This window comes from Lepisosteus platostomus, chromosome 14 (genome assembly GCF_059453375.1).
Source record: "Lepisosteus platostomus isolate fLepPlt1 chromosome 14, fLepPlt1.hap1, whole genome shotgun sequence".
NCBI classification, from domain to species: Eukaryota; Metazoa; Chordata; class Actinopteri; order Semionotiformes; family Lepisosteidae; genus Lepisosteus; species Lepisosteus platostomus.
The window spans coordinates 4,444,161-4,461,985 of NC_142624.1; the positions used below are offsets into that span (position 1 = coordinate 4,444,161).

A 17,825-nucleotide genomic window follows, 5' to 3' on the forward strand; every position below is an offset into this window, starting at 1 on the left:
CCTTAACGGGACCAGGCGCTTCCAGGTCCCGGATTCGCATGATACTGAGATCAGATGCAGAGCCCGGATTAACGTCAGCGCCTGGCTTTTAAGTGGGACAGGAAGGAGGCTGGAACAAGGAACAAGTGCGGAAAATGAGGCAAACAAGGAAGAGCTGGAGCGCCCTTAAGGGGGAGGGACTACAATCGTGACATTTATCCGTGATCACCTGCGTTGTATTGAAATAATTGCGTGGGAATTGAGCAAGAGGCTGTGCCTTTCTGTACACATCAAACTTTCAATTGCAATTTCCAACATATTCTGAGGTTAAACTATTTGGTTACAATTCCCCTACTAAAAGTACTACGTATATGCTGAATATGCCAGGTTCTTAAACCGGCTGCTAAATTTTCTGTGCATTTTAATTTTCCTCAATGGCGCACATAGCAGAGAAGGATTTTTAACTCTGATGCAGAGAATGATTTCCCACTCTGGCCTGGGGTACAAAACCAAATGTTTCAATGGCACGTACAGACCGTATGGTACGGGAGAGTTTCAAACAAAAGAGTGTGTTTGAATGTATAGTGTACGTCTGGAGGTGAGAGGGAGCTGAAGGTCACTTCCTGGGTTAGAAAAAGAGAAGTAGATGGCTTATTGTTTGCTGTTCACACCTCTCTATCTGCAGAGCAAGGCAGAGTACTTGGGCTCCACGGTGGCAGTGCCTGGTGTTAAGCTCGCGGGAGAGAATTACATCCCTCCACAGCTCCAGTACTGCCCTCTGTTCTGCGGCAGTCAGTCAGGAGGGGATCTGCTCGCAGCCTTTGAGCTAATTCAGGTGAGGAGGAACCTTCAGTTCAAGATGTCAGTTTAGCCCTGGGAAACCTGGAACGATGCATTGGTCGGTACCCTATGCAGATGGTAAAATCCGGAAGTAAGTGGAAACTGACAAGGGGAGGAGATGATGAGGAACTGGGCAGGTTGACGAACAGGGGGGCGTGACGACTGTGCACTGGTGCTCGGGGGTGCGTGGCCAGGGTGAACAAGTCCAGAGGAGTCCAGGGGGTAATCAATGGCGAAGTCCAAAATCCAAAGCCGGGTGATCCATCCAAAACAAAGACAAGACAAGGTTTAAAAACCGGAGCGGGATCTGGTGCAGGGATGGGGAATAAAAACCCGATGATGATGCCAGGCGCTCCGAGCCCCGGACCCAGATGGTCAGGATGCCAGGGTGAAGCCGATGCTGTCGGGTCTCTCCTGGACCCGCTGGTAGGCGGGCCTCTGGGTGTCCATCTACCAGTGCTGAGCCCAGAATAGTGAGAGTGTCTGACTTAAATAAAGAGGGGCTGGATAGAAGGCAGCTGCACATAATCAACTACAAAGTGAAAGAGCCGGAGCGCCCTTAAGAGGAGGGTTTACGATCATGACAGTTGTTTCAGTTCAGTCCTCAGATGTTTTCCTGGTTAATTTCCACCCTTTCTCCAATACGAGAACGATACGCCGAAATTGCCAGTAAACGCAGTAATCTCTCACTTAGCTGATTTTTTTCTTCTTCATTTGTTTAATTTTTTGGAATAAAGTTTGTATTCACCATAATTGGAACCTAATCACAGGGTAGTAGGTTCATGTCCCACATCGGGCGCCAAGTCCTCCATGTTGGAGGTTGGGCACAAGGCTAACAACCCTGTTCCGTAAAAAAACTCATGTTACAGGAAGGCATAATGGGCAAACATCCATCCATCATAATTGGAATCATGTCTAATGCGTCATTATATGGTTGACTCCCTCAAAATGTCATTTAAACTATTAAATCTGATAAATAATTATATGCACATTTGCAGTTGGTGATAAAAATGAATCTAAATAACAGATATGAGTGAAGCAGGATAATAGCCCATTCACTGCAATTTAATAGTTCAGTGTGTTCCACGAAAGAATGTTGTACACCTAAGCAGGGCTCTTGAATAAGTTGACACCGTAACCGCAAGAACCAGAATTTCTTTCCATGCAGATCCCAGAATCTGGTGAGGAAACCGTTCCTCCCATTGATGCGCCAGATGGAAATATATATCCAGTCCCTGCAAATATCCGCCCAGTGTTGAGCAGGTATAGACTGGAGGTAAGCCACCTGCAGATATCAGGTATCATTTCTGAATGAGCATTGTGCATTTCATATTCTTTAAAACCCACACTTTTTTTAAATGCTGCGAAAAGCTGGATCCATGCCACAGTTTTCTGGAGTCAATGCAGTTGATCTGTGTCAAACACTGTGGTTCTTTGGCAGCGGAGATGTTGGACTGATGAAATCTTGTTCAGTTGATTAACTACCATCTTTGCAGGCAGGACAATTCCTGACATTTTCAAAAACTGTATCTGAAGATCCAGTCCATTAGGGCACTTTTCATAACTTTTCTGTCTTTTGAAATCATGGAAACTCCCGATTTAATTCAGGTCAAACTCTTATTGTGGTGTGGAAAGAACAGTTTCCTAGCCGTTTTAAAGCTAACTGAGAAGTGACTGAGAACAGTGCACAATGAAGTCTAATATCTTGAGTAATGTTTGATTTCAATGTAGGTGTTGTTCTGGGGCTTGAGAGAACTCAAGAAAGTCCAGCTTCTCTCCGTGGACAGACCTCAAGTTTTTATCGAGTGTGCTGGGAAAGGAATCCGATCTTCAGTGATTCAGAGTTATAAGAGCAACCCCAACTTCACAATGCTTGTGGATGCTTTTGACGTGGTGCGTTTGTCTTGATTGATTAATCTATTTTTAATTGCACTGCATTAATAAGACTATAGTGTATTAAGTGTCTTTATGCAAGTAGCTGCAACTCTGGGAGTTCTTTCTGGAAAAGGAACATTCAAGCCCTCCTTCTCTGGCACCCAGAAATGGTTTGTTCCAAGATTAATCACAATAACCTTCCATTGTTGCTTCTTAAACTGTGAAGAAGAAGGTTAATTGATTGGCAGAAATGATGGTTTAAGAAGAACGTGCATTCAAACTTGCAATATGTGGGCTCCTTTATAGAATTACATGGCAGGCCAGGACATCAGGACAAGCTTTAACTGAGTGTAGAGTGTTAAATACCCTTTCCGTGTCACTATCTTTTTAGTGAAACCATAAACGCTGTCACAGCTTAAGAGCATAGTGAAAGATTGAGTTTTCATTACAGGCTGTTCAGAAATGTTTGTCTGTACCCACCTGGTAATGCTATTCCACACAATGAACAGGAGCTTCCAGAAAACGAGCTCCTGCACCCTCCTCTCAGCATCAGCGTGGTAGACTGGAGAGCGTTCGGGCGGAGTACGCTGGTAGGGAACCACGTCATCAACAGTCTCAAACAGTTCAGCTACAAACCTCCACGCCTGCCCCCAGCAGCAGTCCTAAAGAAGGAACAAAGGCCACAAGAAGGTAAAAAAAATAATAAATAAATAATTTTAGTCTGGCTGCTACATTTCTTCTAGTCTTCATCACATTTTGAAAAAACAAACAATTCAAATTAAGTAAGGGTCAAATTATTCAACACTTAACTGAAGAATTTAATATTAGAATTACATTATTTGAGCTCTTGAGTGACAAAAAAAGCAAAGGCCCAAGCTCAGAAAGCAGGTTGATACCCATGGTCCTCAAGTTGCTAGTCCTGGCCGGGACCATGTGACTAGCCAGTTGTGTGTGGCCAAGGTATGGTTGAATTTTGTCAGCCAGGGATGGATTTTCTGGTAAACAGTCCAGCCTTACTATGTTTTGCAGCTAGAAGATCTAGTCTTATACAATTGCAGGTTACATCTTAGAAGAGGGGCTGAGGTGTTGATTTAGTCTGGGGCTAAATCTAGACCTAAGGTGACAATAAATATTTGTATTTGTCAAAGCTGTGCCTGTCGCCGAGAGCAGTGCAATTGAAGTTTCTCCATCAGAGGGCGTCTATATCAACATTGAACCAGAATCAGCACCAAAACCTGAAAAGTCTCAGGAGAAAGAGGTGGACCCAGCAAAAAAGGTACATTGGCCAGTTACTTGTGACTTACTAGTGGCTTACTATTATGAGAGATGTTCCCACAAAAAAAAGAAGAGGAAGGAGGCATAGTAAAGTACTGGACACTATGTCCTTTTACTATGAACATCCATCCATTTTCTAGTTGCTTCATCCAGTACAGAGTCACAGATAAAATGAAATCCAAGTGAAAAAGAAATGCTTTTCATTCAGGATTTTATTTGTAGTTACTTTTTTTCTGAATGTCTGAGCATTTGTTGTTTTACCTGGAGGTTGTGTGTTACAATGTGACAATAAAAGTAAAAAAAATCTGATTTAATGTGTCTTCATTTCAGCCACAAAAGTGTTACTTTTGAAGGGTGTATAAACTTTCTATAGGCAATGTACTCCATGTTGTAGCTTTCCAACCCAGGCTTTTGATTCCCAAAACCCAAGATCCTTCAGACACTTTGTCAACATTTTTTAAAACTTTAAGACGAATCCTTTCAGTATAGCTTGGCTTTACCATTGTTTCTATTAAGTCAATTTCCCGTGCTTTTTTCATTTTTCTCCTTTTTTTCCTGGTGTGGGTGCGCTTCTGCATAGCGCTTTGAGGTTATTGAAAGAACTCTTAGGTTGCTCATCCGCAGTTCGTGGAAGGGCAGCGCATTTTTTGATCAAGTGCCATTTTGAATTTTGGAGCAAGTTAATGGTTATCCCATCAGCACCTTCTCAATTCTTTAGGCCGGACGAAAGACGACTAGACGGTCGACAAAGAGGCGAAAACGCACCGTGGCCGACGAAAGTGCTGAAAACGTCATCGACTGGTGGTCCAAATACTACGCATCAGTGGAGAAACTTAAACAAGTAAGGTCACCGTAGAGCACAATGTCCACTATTGCTTGGCTTTGAGCTGTGATCTCTACTCTGAGTCCCTGCCCTTCAGATCTTATAGCAGGGGGAGGCAGCTGTGGCATTATGGGAGGGGGGCGTGTCCAGTGTGGAGGCGGAGCCCTGGGAGAATTTTGTAGGTATTGTAAGTTGCAGCAAGCAGGAAGGAGGAAAGGAATTCTGAATTCTGCAAAAGAGCAATGAAAAGCTTGCTGGTGGGCCACCTGCCAGAGATATTGTTATTGCAATCCAAAAAAAACCCCAGGATGAAACCATTAGTTTCGTAACACAAAACACTCAAAATTGTTTCCAGCATTCTTAAAGTACATAACATTGTTATAAGATAATTCCATTAAATATTTAAATGTCCCATGCAATTTACAATAGATAGCTATGTGAACCTCTTTCTATTGTTATTTTAGCCTGGTTGCAAATGTGGATATTTTCCCTTCAAATATAAGTAGTTAATTTGTCCATTTTGATCATTTTTATGGTATGGTTATAAGCATCTAAAGAAATGGGGGTTTTCTAATACATTCCTACACTACTTTTTACTAGAACAAAATCGTAAATATATATTTACTTCACCTTCACCTGGTTGACTCAGTAAATGTGATAAACCTTACTGTACTATGTATTTGGATTGTCTTCAAAAATGTCTACTTCAGTTGTGCTGTTTATGGTGAGCTTGATTTAATTAATTTGGTTGCTTGTCTTTTTTCAAAAGGCAAAACAGAGGGAGGCACCTGATACGCTAAATTTATATGACAATGGTAAGGTTCATTTTTCATGATTAAGAATAGGGTCGAAACTCATTGGTCAGGTGAGCCTATGTTCGCAATAACTCACAATTACTCTGGTCTCTTAAGAAGATGTGTAGCTTGAGTGTTACCTGAGAACATGCTGCATCTATGCTAGCATGAAGCACTTGATAAAGCCATTATAAATTGGCTTGTGTGCTCGTGTTAAAGGTGGAAGATACAGTGAGAGGCTACTGGTCTTTATTTTCTCTGTGCACATTCTGACATGAAGAATACAAGTGTCTTGCTCCTTGGTAAATTAATTACATACTCCTTCAGGCTCCTTTAATGTGCTACACCTAACTAAAGAAATTTAGGATGAGATTTTGTATAATACAGACGTTAGGCAAGCCAAGCTGATTTTAAAAAGCAGAGCTACTGTACATAATAAAAGGTTCACTTATTCTTATGATAGATTGAGTGGCAGACTCTGATCAAGGCTGTATTGACGTGTTTTTCTTCATGTCCCGGCTCACAACAATGTTTGTACTGCAGTATCTCCACTGCACAGCTTGCTTTCGGACGGAGTAGACTCTCTGGGTAAGGAATAGCTCTGGTTTCCCACTTTCAGATTCCTGTCCTCTGGGGTGTATTCTGATAGGAAAAGATTCCCGTCAAGCTGTATCATTTCTTGGAAAGATACACTTGGGCAACATGTCAGAAATATTACAGCATGCACACTTATGTACCATTCATAAACGCTCTATATACTGTAGTCCTTCCAAAATTCTGCATTGTTTTTTTTCCTGAAGGCCTGGCATTAAATATATTATCCAAAAATGTTTTGTACGAAGTTGTGTTAACTCCTTCATTCTATAGTTCATGACCATAACATGTTGTTCATGTACTGCATATATTTAGCAGAAATAACTGAAAGTAGAACAAATCTGGAGTAATTCCTTGAAAACTCCTACATAAATTATTGTAGCAGAAATTAACTTCTAGGCAGAAGTAAGAATCCGAACTGTACAATGTCTTCTTTACTTAAATTGTTTGATCATTGTCTTCAGGATTTTCACTGGTGGAGAGCATCACTTTCCATAATGTGTGGCATTTTATTTGTAGGATATACAGTACTTGTTACACTCACCCCTCCGCTCCACAGCAGTCGCAGTTCAGTGGCTGGCGCTGAGTGGATTTGAACCCTATTCAGCCTCTCGTTGGCGATCCGGCATCGACGTTTGCATTTTACTTCTGAACCTCGAAGCCCGCCTGCAGTTATATCACCCTGCAGGTCTTAACTGGCAGCCCACTGAAGCTCAGCAGGGTTAAGCCTGGTCAGTACCTGGATGGGAGACCTCCTGGGAAGCTATGGTTGCTGCTGGTATTAGTATTAGTGGGACCAGCGGCTGGCGGCCACCCAGCGGACTGTGTGGGTCCTAATGCCCTGGTATAGTGGCGGGGACACTATACTGCAGTGGGCACCATCTTTCGGATGAGACATTAAACCAAGGTTCTGTCTCTCAGTGGTCATTAAAGATCCCTGGGCATTTCTCCATAAGAGTAGGGAGTTATCCCGGTGTCCGGGCCAAATTTCCACCCTCGGCCTTTACCGTGGCCTCCAAATTGTCCCCATGTATGAATGGCTTGTACTTGTCCTGCGATGGACTGGCGTCCCATCCAGGGTGTACCCTGCCTTGCGCTCGTTGCTTGCCGGGTAGGCTCTGGATTCCCACGACACAGTATGGTATAAAGTGGTTTGGCACATGACATGACATGACATGAACCGAGGAGCCCGAGGAAACTGGAAACCAGGAACAAGAAGGGCTCCGCTGGGAAGCCGAAACGCTGGATCAGAAGTGAAATGTAGACGTCAATTCCGGATGGATCGCCAAGGAGAGGCTGAATAGCCTATATTAAATACCCTCAGAGCACCTGCTACAGTTACCGCTGTGACTATAGCCAGGTGCTCTGAATCACATCGCTGTCTCCACGGTGATCAAGGCCGAGCGAAAGGCGTGGCCGCCGGCCGCTGAACTGCGAGCATAACAATACAAGCCTCTTCTGAAATTGCTTATCGGTTCTAACGAGTCTAACGAGGCTTCTTTTACAGAAATACAGTGGGTGCTGTATGTCTGCGATGGTTTATACGGCACATTCTGCTGCTCTAAACATTCTGACATGGTTTGCTTTGAGTACTGACACAAGGTGATTTCTGAATCAGACTGGGATGTTTCTAAGCAGAAACATCAGCATGCCTGAAAAAAAAAATTACGGGTTGAATGTTAAATCGAAGAATAAAGAGAGAAGCAGCCCCCCGTTGTTTTAAGCAAATCTCACTTTATTTGTTAAATGGTGAATCGTTTGGTCTTTCACCGTCTGTCTGTGCCAGTCGACTGTTATATTTGTGTTTTCCACACTTACATAACTCGGTCATTTCTTGTTTTCAGTCATTACTGACCTTGAGAAAAAGCATCATATTCTGTAAAGGATATACACATATTCCCTTAAGAATATAAAGATTTTAGGCCTCTCATCTTTACATGTACAGAAAACTTTGCCAGGGTGAATAGAACACAAATTTTGAACATGAAATTAATAGTGCTTATAGAAGACCTTGTTTATAGAACGTGCCACATACAACAGTCCAAACTGAAAAGTAGCTCTTAATTAACCAGTAAGTCAAACAAATATGGGATAACCAATTACCAGACATCTCTGTTTTACTTAGCAACCAACTTCAGAGCTCAGTGATGCAGGACAGACCATTCATTAAAAAAAAACACAATTTGTTTATGAAGAAATATTCAGAAAACTTTGTGTTTGTCTGACAGTATTCAGAGACATTCATGGTTTAAAATATTGTGTACATTGTCTATTTAAATTCATCACTCCCTTCCAATGATGGGAGTTTCTTATTTCTTACAGATTTATACCCGATTTCCCTTGTCTTCACTCACAGGGGAACCTTACGGAGAGATGTATTTTTTTTCTGAAATCATCTGAACCACTTTTATCAGAAACAGACTAAGGCCACTCTGCTAATTATGCGGCTGTGTCAAAGCAATTTTTTGTACCTGAACTAATTAGGTTTTCCATAGCAAAGATGGTGAATACCTACAGTATGCAGTGAAGAAGTTAAATTCTGATTTTTCTTTGTAGTTTTGGCATACATTTAACTTTTTACCCATTCCACCTGTGAGTGTTCAGTTTCAGCTTTCAAGTTTTGACAAAAAGTCTTCACCTTAAAAAATGTGTATGCACTATTTTTTTTAAATGGGGTATCATTGGGAAGCAGTAAATATTTTTTTGCCCCTAAATACTAAATATTAGGGGTAAATATTTTTGAAAGGTACTGCATGGACCAAAATTAAAAAATAAAAGATTATTTTTTTACACAAATTACAATTCTAAATAAATCATTGTTAAATGTTTCCTTGTTTGAAATGGTGAGCATCTATGTTTTTCATAATGATCTTGTTTTTAATGTTCCATATACAGTGCATAACCTATATTTTTCTACTCTGTGCATTCCAGATGACAGGAAAAGGGGCTGGATTATTTTATTTCTATTAATATATTTTACACTTTACAGAGAGCCTTGGTGGGACGCCTTGTATGCAGTGAAGAAAATTAGCTTTGTTTTAGTTTTAATCTCAACTGATTATAGAGAAAGGAGAAGCTACTGCATACTGTACAAATTAAAAAAATCTCTTAATGAGTTAACAACCCACCAAGTACTACTATGAAATCAAAACTTGTTTGAGATCACTACGTCACTACTTTCTTTTGTTTTCCTGTGAGAATCAAAATCATCACTTGAGAATATGCCCCTTAGATATTCAGGATTACATGCATACATAGAGTGAATAACATCGATCTTTGATGTTTGTAGTGAGCGGACAGTCTGAACAGTATGCTTTGGCCTCAAGAGATGGAGACAAGAAGAAAAAAATTGTCAAGTTCAAAGGAGCGCAGGATCAACCTAAACTGGCCACCTTACAGGTGAGAGTAAAAGCACGATCTGGCAGTCATGAGTTCACATTGCGACAAACATTTTACTCAGAATTCAATTTCCGCCAGATATACGATAAAGAGCTGGAAGCTGAGTTTGGGCCGTTTGATGACTGGGTGAACACCTTCGAACTGTATCGCGGGAAAGCCAGTGAGGATGAAGGCACGAGCGACGAGAGAGTGGTGGGAAAATTTAAGGTTGGTGCCCTCGACATTTGTGGCTTTTGGTGGCATTTGGACTTGTGAACGTTTAAAGGAAACCATGGTCAATGTGCAGACATTCATGTACAGTGTGTTTCCTCGCCTGTGTGCTTCAATCTGATTTCTGCCAAAGGATCTGTGGTTGTATCCTCTAGCTTGGTACAGATCTGATCAGCAAACCTTCTTCATCACTGCCAGTATCTGAGCTCTCCTGTGGCACATGAGACACTAAACATACAGCACACCATCACATCTTCATCTTACCCTGACAGTTTTGTGTCACTTGCATTGCCATTAGAAACCAAAAGATACTGTTAATTAAACTACCCCTTATTTCATACGTTTTGACCTTGCTATAACTATAGTACAACCTACTCAATTTGGAAACATTATCAGCTATTTATACTGTATCCACACAGTTCAGATCATTCTGTTCTTGGGCTGTTGTTCTCAAACTCTACATAGAATGAATGCCAAAAAATGTTCCCATCTTTCTAAAACTTTAGTAGCTGAAAATAGTAGTTGGGAAATGATGCAAAGTATTTCACAGTCAATCTTATGATCGTATATAATACTTGTCCTGATAATCTATAACACATGTAATATAATACTTGTTAGCTTGGTTGCTTCTCACAATGCTCTTTTTATTTTTGCAATGGTACAGGGCCGGTTTTGTTTATACAAGCTCACCGATGAAGATGACGACGAGATCGACCATGACCCTGGTCAGTTCAAGATCACCCAGGCCGTCCCACCTAATCACCCTGTGAAAGTCCTGATCCGTGTCTACATAGTGGCAGTACGTTTATTCCTCCTTCCTTTCACCCGTCAGCCAGTTATTTCCTAAGATTAGAAAAAAGGTTTGCAAATGGTTGTGTCAGCTTTTTTAATTGACCTAGGCTGATTAGACAAGCATCATGCAAAGTGCAGGGTCCTTAGGTTTAAGTAAAAGCTCATATTACATTTTTATTCCTTAATTTAGATTTCAATTCTTTTTGTACTGAGTCTGGTTGGCATTTTTCAGGCATTCAATCTCCACCCAGCAGACCCAGATGGCAAATCAGACCCTTACATTGTACTAAGGCTGGGGAAAACCGAGATCAAGGATCGGGATAATTACATCCCAAAGCAGCTGAATCCCATCTTTGGAAGGTGTGTGAAGGAGATTTACTCATGATTACTACACAGACATCTCCTGTGCTCACTCCCCTCCGACCCCACAAGAGGCATGTGTTCCATCTTTGTCGCTTCATGACATTACTTTCCAACGATACAGGGAAGCAACACCTTGAGGTTTGAAACAAGGGAGTGCATTGCCAATTAAAAAGCAAACTGTTAGAGACGACTGAGTGTCCATTATCATTGTACCAACTTTTGTTCTGATAAACTCCCTGTTATGCAAGATTGGCCACATTTCTGTTCAAATGAGAATAATCCTTCCGTCCTTTTTTGTAACTATTTTATCCAATACAGGGTCACTGGGGAGTGACCTGGCTAGCAAGGAGCTCAAGGCATCGCAGGGCACACACACTCACACCTGGGCCAGTTTTCCCAGAAGCCAATTAACCTCTTAGTGTGTTATTGGACTTCGGGAGAAAGCTGTAGCATCTGGAAGGTATGGAAGCCCGTTTCCGCCAGGTAGTAAAAAAAAAACGCGCTATGGTACAGTATCTCAGAATTGCGACTAAGTCGGAATTCTGAGTTACTAAGTCGCAATTCTGAGAGACCATAGCGCATTTTGTTTTTACTACCTGGCAGAAACGGGCTTCCATAGGAAGTGAAACCTACAACCAACATGGGAAGAACATACAAAATCCACACATATACAGTAGCACCTGGGGTCTGAAATTCATCCAGGGCACTACGAGGCGACAATGCTAACCGCTTCATCACTGTGGCAAATGAAAATGATATTTCCCCCAAAAGTTTGACAATTATATTCATTTGACTTGGCTTTTTGTTTTTTAGATCTTTTGAGATCCAAGCTACTTTTCCCATGGAATCCTTACTGTCCATATTAATATATGACTACGACATGGTAGGGGGAGATGACCTGATTGGAGAAACTAAGATTGACCTAGAGAACAGATTCTACAGCCGACACAGGGCAACCTGTGGGATACAGAATGAGTACGCCATGTGAGTTACGCAACGGGCATCGTTTCGCGGCCTTGAATGTCATTTTCAGGTGTTCGATCGAAATCCCATTTCATTTCTGTTTTCTGAAAAGGCAAGTCTGACAGCTTAGTAATGTAAGGCAGAAAGAATCATTTAGCCTGGGGCAATTCCGTACTAGAAAGAAGAAAAATTGAATTAACGTTTGCCTTTTGTTATTAAAGAAACGTGCGTGAAGATTACAGCGTAAAAAAATGATGATAATAAGCCATTCAACAGACGGCTGATGCTCACAAAGTACTCCAGCCAGTGTGTCCTTCTTCTGTTTGTAAAATTTTGGAACCTTCTCAAGTTCAGTAACTGTTGTCCACCTCACAGTGATGGTTACAATGCATGGAGAGATGCAATAAAACCCACTGAATTACTGACCAAGCTCTGTAAAGAACATCGCTTAGATGGACCTCACCTCAGGCCTGGGAGAATTACCATAGGGGACAAAGTATTCACTGGAAAAACAGTCTTTGTAGATGAAGGTACTGTATGTAAGGTCATGTTTTTAAATCTAGACAAAGTGCCAGGTTAATGTGTATATTAAGGATCCTGATGTATTGATGACATTGACATTCTGTCAATGTCACTAAATAAAAAAACAAAATAAAATGTCAATTGCTTAAACGTTTTTTCACATTATAGGGAAGGAACTATATTTTTTGGGGAAAAAAATATTTTGTAATGGTTAGGAAAAAAAAACAATTTTGTGTTTTGTGCTACATTTTTTCTGCCCATTAATAAATCAGGAAATCCTGTTAAGAAGCTAAACCTTCAAATGACGGCACAATAGCGATTTGAAATATACTTCAACAACCAAGGTTGGATGTTGACATCTGTTACTTCTTGTGCAGATCAAACAGTAGAATCCTATGAGCACCTAGCGCTGAAGATTCTCCATCGCTGGTCAGAATTCCCTGAAGTTGGGTGTAAACTGGTCCCAGAACATATCGAGACTAGGGTCCTCTATCACAAAGAAAAGCCTGGAATGGATCAGGTAACTGGAATCAATTTATAATATTAATAAACATTGACATGTATTTGTCCTTTCTTAACCTGTTATAAGTTGTTTTAGCTACATGTAGCAAAGGTTTCTGTTCTTTTTTACTAGTGTAACAGCTTTTTCTCTTTATTGTTTAGTTACCTACAGGAAGTAATAATTCTAATTTCACTAACAAAATTAGGATCATCATTAAAATGAAAATACAGATCTTTCTAATTTGTTCCACCAATGGTATACACGTAACACTGCAAAATGCATCTTGAGGCTGTATTTATTACAATCAAATAAAAAATGATAAGAACAAATATACTAACAGAATTATGAACTGTAGATAAGGCCAGATAATTAGTGATGAACATGAAAACGAACTAAAACTGCACAAATGACGAGATTCCCTAAGCAGACAAAATTGAACGATGTGTTGCAGTAACAACACCTGTTGAGCTGTGTTGTAAACCAGGGGGGGTATTTGCAATGCCTTTCTGGTTCACATGATGTCTTTTCTTAAAATTTCAATGGCTTCTTTGTTTGAGCCACAGCACAGTGTTTTATATTACTTGTGCTGCTTGGTGTTTTGAAATGAAACTGTAAATTCTCTACAGATTTCTATAGAGAAATGGAGTTTCCTATTGAATACTTGATGCTGTGTATGAAAGGGTACTTCCAACCTTCCAGACAAATGCCCAAAGTTCACATTTCCAAGGACAGCAGCCATAACTATACCGGTGCCCAGTTCCTAACCCTCATCACCCCAGCTGATCTCTGGGAGAACATTTGCCATTCTGAATTTCCGTTAGGCTGGTCAGTGAGTCAGGGGTCTGCCTGGAATACAACCACTCTTTCTTGCTGTGCTTCTGATACAGGGTTTATTCATGAATCATTCCAACCTCCTGGAGTCTCAGACACTTACCAACTCCACTCCTGATGAATCATGAAGATTTGTGATTTTCATCTCTGCCATACAGTACTTGGGTTTTCTCACTTATTGAATTGATTTATTTGTGCTCACAGTTGAATAGGATTACAGATGTCTAATAATTCTGGTTACTGCAAAGTGCCACTTGACTCTAGAGACAGAGGGGTGGGTGGGACAGACTCCACTGAAGAGTCCTTGCTAAAACACATATTCCAGCTAATGAGTGTCACTGTTTTTCTGTGCTTTGTAGGGTCAATTGCAGATGTGGGTAGATATGTTTCCCATGGATATGCCTGCTCCCGGGCCTTCGGTTGACATATCTCCACGGAAACCAAAAGGGTAAAAAACATATACTGTATCTCACTGTCTCTGGCCAGGCCTGATATCAAGGAAAACGTATCTGCAATAGTTTTCATATCCTTTCCTATATTCTTTTCCAAAGAGGTGTCAGCTGGGCTGTATTTTTTCAAAAATCTTGCTTCCAGTTTTACCTGAAATGAAAAGAAGTGCTATGCAGATAAAGTTTTGTGTTTCCCTCTGTTTTTACACAGCTGCGCATAATGACCTTTCACCTCTTGTTCAATGATGCTGCACTCCTGTTTTTCATGTTTCACCAAAGTGAGAATTTACTTTTGTTTATCTTGCAAAGGTATGAGCTGCGAATTGTAATCTGGAACACCGAAGATGTGATTTTAGAGGACACAAATTTTATCACAGGTCAACAGTCTAGTGATATTTATGTCAAGGGGTAAGTGCATCTTGACCCGCTTTTTCTAAAGCTGTTCGTTAAAAAAAGGCTGCCGTTTCATTAAAAAAAAGATTAACACCAAATAGTAGCCTGGTTCTTTCAAAAGCATGACATTCTCTTAAAACATTAAAGAATACAGTCATCTCTCATGACGGAGGTTGAAAGGTTCCTGGAAATATAACGTATTGTGCTGATCACGATTTCAAAAAGTTTCATGTACAGACGCGCACTATGAAAAAGACATTCATTGAAAACTACCTTCCATTTAGTGCTTACAGTTAGTGCCAACAGCTGGAATTACTCTCTTAAGTGTGCCTGAAAAGAAATATGGAGAAAGGTTCAGGTGAGAAGGGAATCCGGCGTCAAGGCACACACCCACCTTCCAAACCAGGAGGATATACTGTAAAAGTACTTAGGTCTTTCTTCTGAAAGTTAATTGTATAATCTCCTCCCCAGACCCACCATCAGCACACTCACTGGGTTCACACAGCCACTATGCCATCACTCTGCCCAGTGTTATCGATCCAAAGAATTGTGACAAAACATGCTTATCCCAGTAACCACAAAATATACAGTATTAAAAGCGTAGGGGTATGACTGCACATACTGATTTAGACTTTTAAACTATTTAATCAAATGCGTCATTAAAGTATGTTAATATATTTTTTCAAAGATACCTACTGTAACAGTTCAACATTACAATCAAAGAGTGGAGGTTTTTGTTTTCTGCATTAGTACTATTTGTCCAGGTGGTATATCATTTCCTGATGCACCAAGTGACATTATGGATATGTGAGTTTTTAAATTGGGATTAGCACCATACTATGCTTAGATACATACCGCTTGCTCTTTGGTGTTGCATAGAGTATCTTAAAGGTGTTTACCTGTAGATATTAAATACTCCAGTGATACTACTGTATATATTCCTATATACTATATATTCCTATATATTGTTCTCTATTAAAATATAACATTGCTTTAATTCACGTTGAATTCACAAAACCCTGGTGTATTAGCCCATATATGCCAGAGAAACCACAGAGAGTGGTAAACCTGTTGTGTCTAAATGATTAATTAAGAGAAAAGGGTACTGAAGTCAATTTATCCCATTTGGTTCAGGTGGCTGAAAGGCCTTGAGGATGATCGACAAGAGACAGACGTTCACTACAATTCGCTGACGGGAGAAGGCAACTTCAACTGGCGCTTTGTGTTCCCATTCAACTACTTGCCTGCCGAGAAGGTGCTGGTGGTCAACAAAAGAGAGAACATCTTCTCCCTGGACAAGACCGAGCGCAAGCTTCCAGCCGAGCTTGTGCTGCAGGTCTGGGATTTCGAGAGACTGTCTTCTGACGACTTTTTGGGTAAGATGGCAGAGTCAGTTTCTCAGTGGGACTGAGCCAAATGCCAAACAGAAATCTCATGAAGTTATTCGAGACGATCAAACCGAGAATGTGAATGGACACATCTTGTGCGAGACACACCAAATCCAGAAAAAAACAATACCCATTTGTGGAACATTAGTAGATGTTTTCTCAGGGATATTGAGTTGCGGTCAAATCTTTTTCATTCATTCATTCCTCAACATTTTTGTCACATGATCAATCCATCTGCTTAGATGTTAACTGCTCCCCTAATGTGACTTTCCAATAAGAAACTGTCCTATTTGTAAAAGAGTGTGAAATGACAAATAATACTGAGGCTCGGGAATGAAAGTAAAGTTACTATTAGGCTGATGAGGTTACTGAAGGTGGATGACTTTTGAAGGAACCGTTGAACTGGACCTACATGGATTCCCAAGAGGAGCCAAGTCTGCCAAAGGGTGCACTTTGGACATGCTGAAGGACACCACAGAGAAGATCTCAATTTTCCAGCAGAAACGTTCAAGAGGCTGGTGGCCCTTTGTTAAATCTAGTGAACTTACAGTAAGTAAGAGATGAGCAGTTTTTTCCATTAATAGAAATATGTGATATACAGTATGAAGCTAGAAAGATTTCTGATTTCTGCAGTGATTTAGTAATAGTGTCACAAAAAACAGCAGATGCACAGGGAGACAGGGCTTTCGAGCCACACCAGAGTGCAGCAATAGACTCAGAACATAATGTACAGTCATACGAGCTCAGTGCCATTATGTACCACAGAAATATAATGTTGTACAGGTTCAGAAAGTTAAATCAATACCATACAGGTACAGAATATACTCTTTCTCTACAGAATAGGATGAAAAACATCATCATCACTTTTCCTACTAATAAAAATCTTCATTTTCAGTAGTTTGGTTAAATTCTAATTTTAATGAATCGAGCTGACATATTTGAAGGAGTAGAATGAAGGAGGAATGAACCAGGGAGGCAGCTTCAATGGTAAAGTTGGGATGGAGTGAGTGGAGCTAGAAAAGATGTGTGCATGGTTGTGGGTAGTCAGCGAGTATTTTATACATAGGAGAATAGGGGAGAGGACATTAGAACTTGACCGCCTCTCGAACTTCTGTTAAATAACATCATTCAATATCTTCATTTCCATTTAATTCCAGGGAAAAGTGGAAGCTGAATTCCATCTGGTGACCGCCGAGGAGGCGGAGAAGTATCCTGTCGGCAGAGCCCGGAAAGAGCCAGAGCCTTTGGAGAAACCCAAGTAAGAGCAGCTCCACTTGCACAGTCTGCATTTTCTCAAAAGCTGACTGCAAAGCTTGTCTTAACAGCAGTTAAATATTGTTTTCCTGAACAATCAAAAGCTTTTGGTAAACACACAACCTCTCCCAACATGGAGCACACATGCTGACGTTCAGACTATATCACTACTCACAGCTAGTGCCTGGAGGGCAGACAAACATGCTATGGACCCCAAGAGATTATTCTTCTCCTTATGGAGTTTGATTTGTTTTTCTCTCCTCTTTGTCTGGTGTTACACTGTTACCAATACACTACATTAATGTAGACTGTATTAAATATAGACTGTAGTGTCTTGGTCTGCTAAGTAAGTGCAGTATTTTTGTACGAAAACTCAATTAATGGGCCTCTATCTGATCTATAATGACTAGCTTTGGGAAAGCAAAAAAGATAGAAATCTAGCCTTCTTTTGCTTTAAGGAGTTTAGCACATACACAGTATTAACAACTACTGGCGAGTCAAAAACCTTTTGAGTAATACGGTGAATAGTGCCGTAAATAATGTGAATGTTAATGAGACAGATCGCACTCTTTCATTTAT

At 40.6% G+C, this 17,825-nt stretch overlaps 1 protein-coding gene across 3 annotated transcripts in view; it reads left to right on the plus strand.

The window, feature by feature from the left end:
• fer1l6 (fer-1 like family member 6) overlaps positions 1–17,825 on the plus strand; it is a 39,783-nt gene that overhangs the window by 21,108 nt on the left and 850 nt on the right. For 2 of the 3 annotated variants that reach the window (XM_088606636.1, XM_088606635.1), the window contains exons 22-41: positions 665–814; positions 1,988–2,095; positions 2,551–2,712; positions 3,204–3,384; positions 3,843–3,970; positions 4,688–4,810; positions 5,562–5,607; positions 6,130–6,174; positions 9,470–9,579; positions 9,658–9,786; positions 10,454–10,588; positions 10,814–10,941; positions 11,758–11,928; positions 12,283–12,437; positions 12,807–12,949; positions 14,122–14,210; positions 14,521–14,619; positions 15,739–15,980; positions 16,384–16,541; positions 17,150–17,250. In XM_088606636.1, coding sequence (XP_088462762.1) covers positions 665–814; positions 1,988–2,095; positions 2,551–2,712; positions 3,204–3,384; positions 3,843–3,970; positions 4,688–4,810; positions 5,562–5,607; positions 6,130–6,174; positions 9,470–9,579; positions 9,658–9,786; positions 10,454–10,588; positions 10,814–10,941; positions 11,758–11,928; positions 12,283–12,437; positions 12,807–12,949; positions 14,122–14,210; positions 14,521–14,619; positions 15,739–15,980; positions 16,384–16,541; positions 17,150–17,250 — 2,603 coding nt within the window. The remainder of the gene's footprint in view (positions 1–664; positions 815–1,987; positions 2,096–2,550; positions 2,713–3,203; positions 3,385–3,842; positions 3,971–4,687; positions 4,811–5,561; positions 5,608–6,129; positions 6,175–9,469; positions 9,580–9,657; positions 9,787–10,453; positions 10,589–10,813; positions 10,942–11,757; positions 11,929–12,282; positions 12,438–12,806; positions 12,950–14,121; positions 14,211–14,520; positions 14,620–15,738; positions 15,981–16,383; positions 16,542–17,149; positions 17,251–17,825) is intronic. The other variant, XM_088606637.1, reaches the window with a different exon arrangement.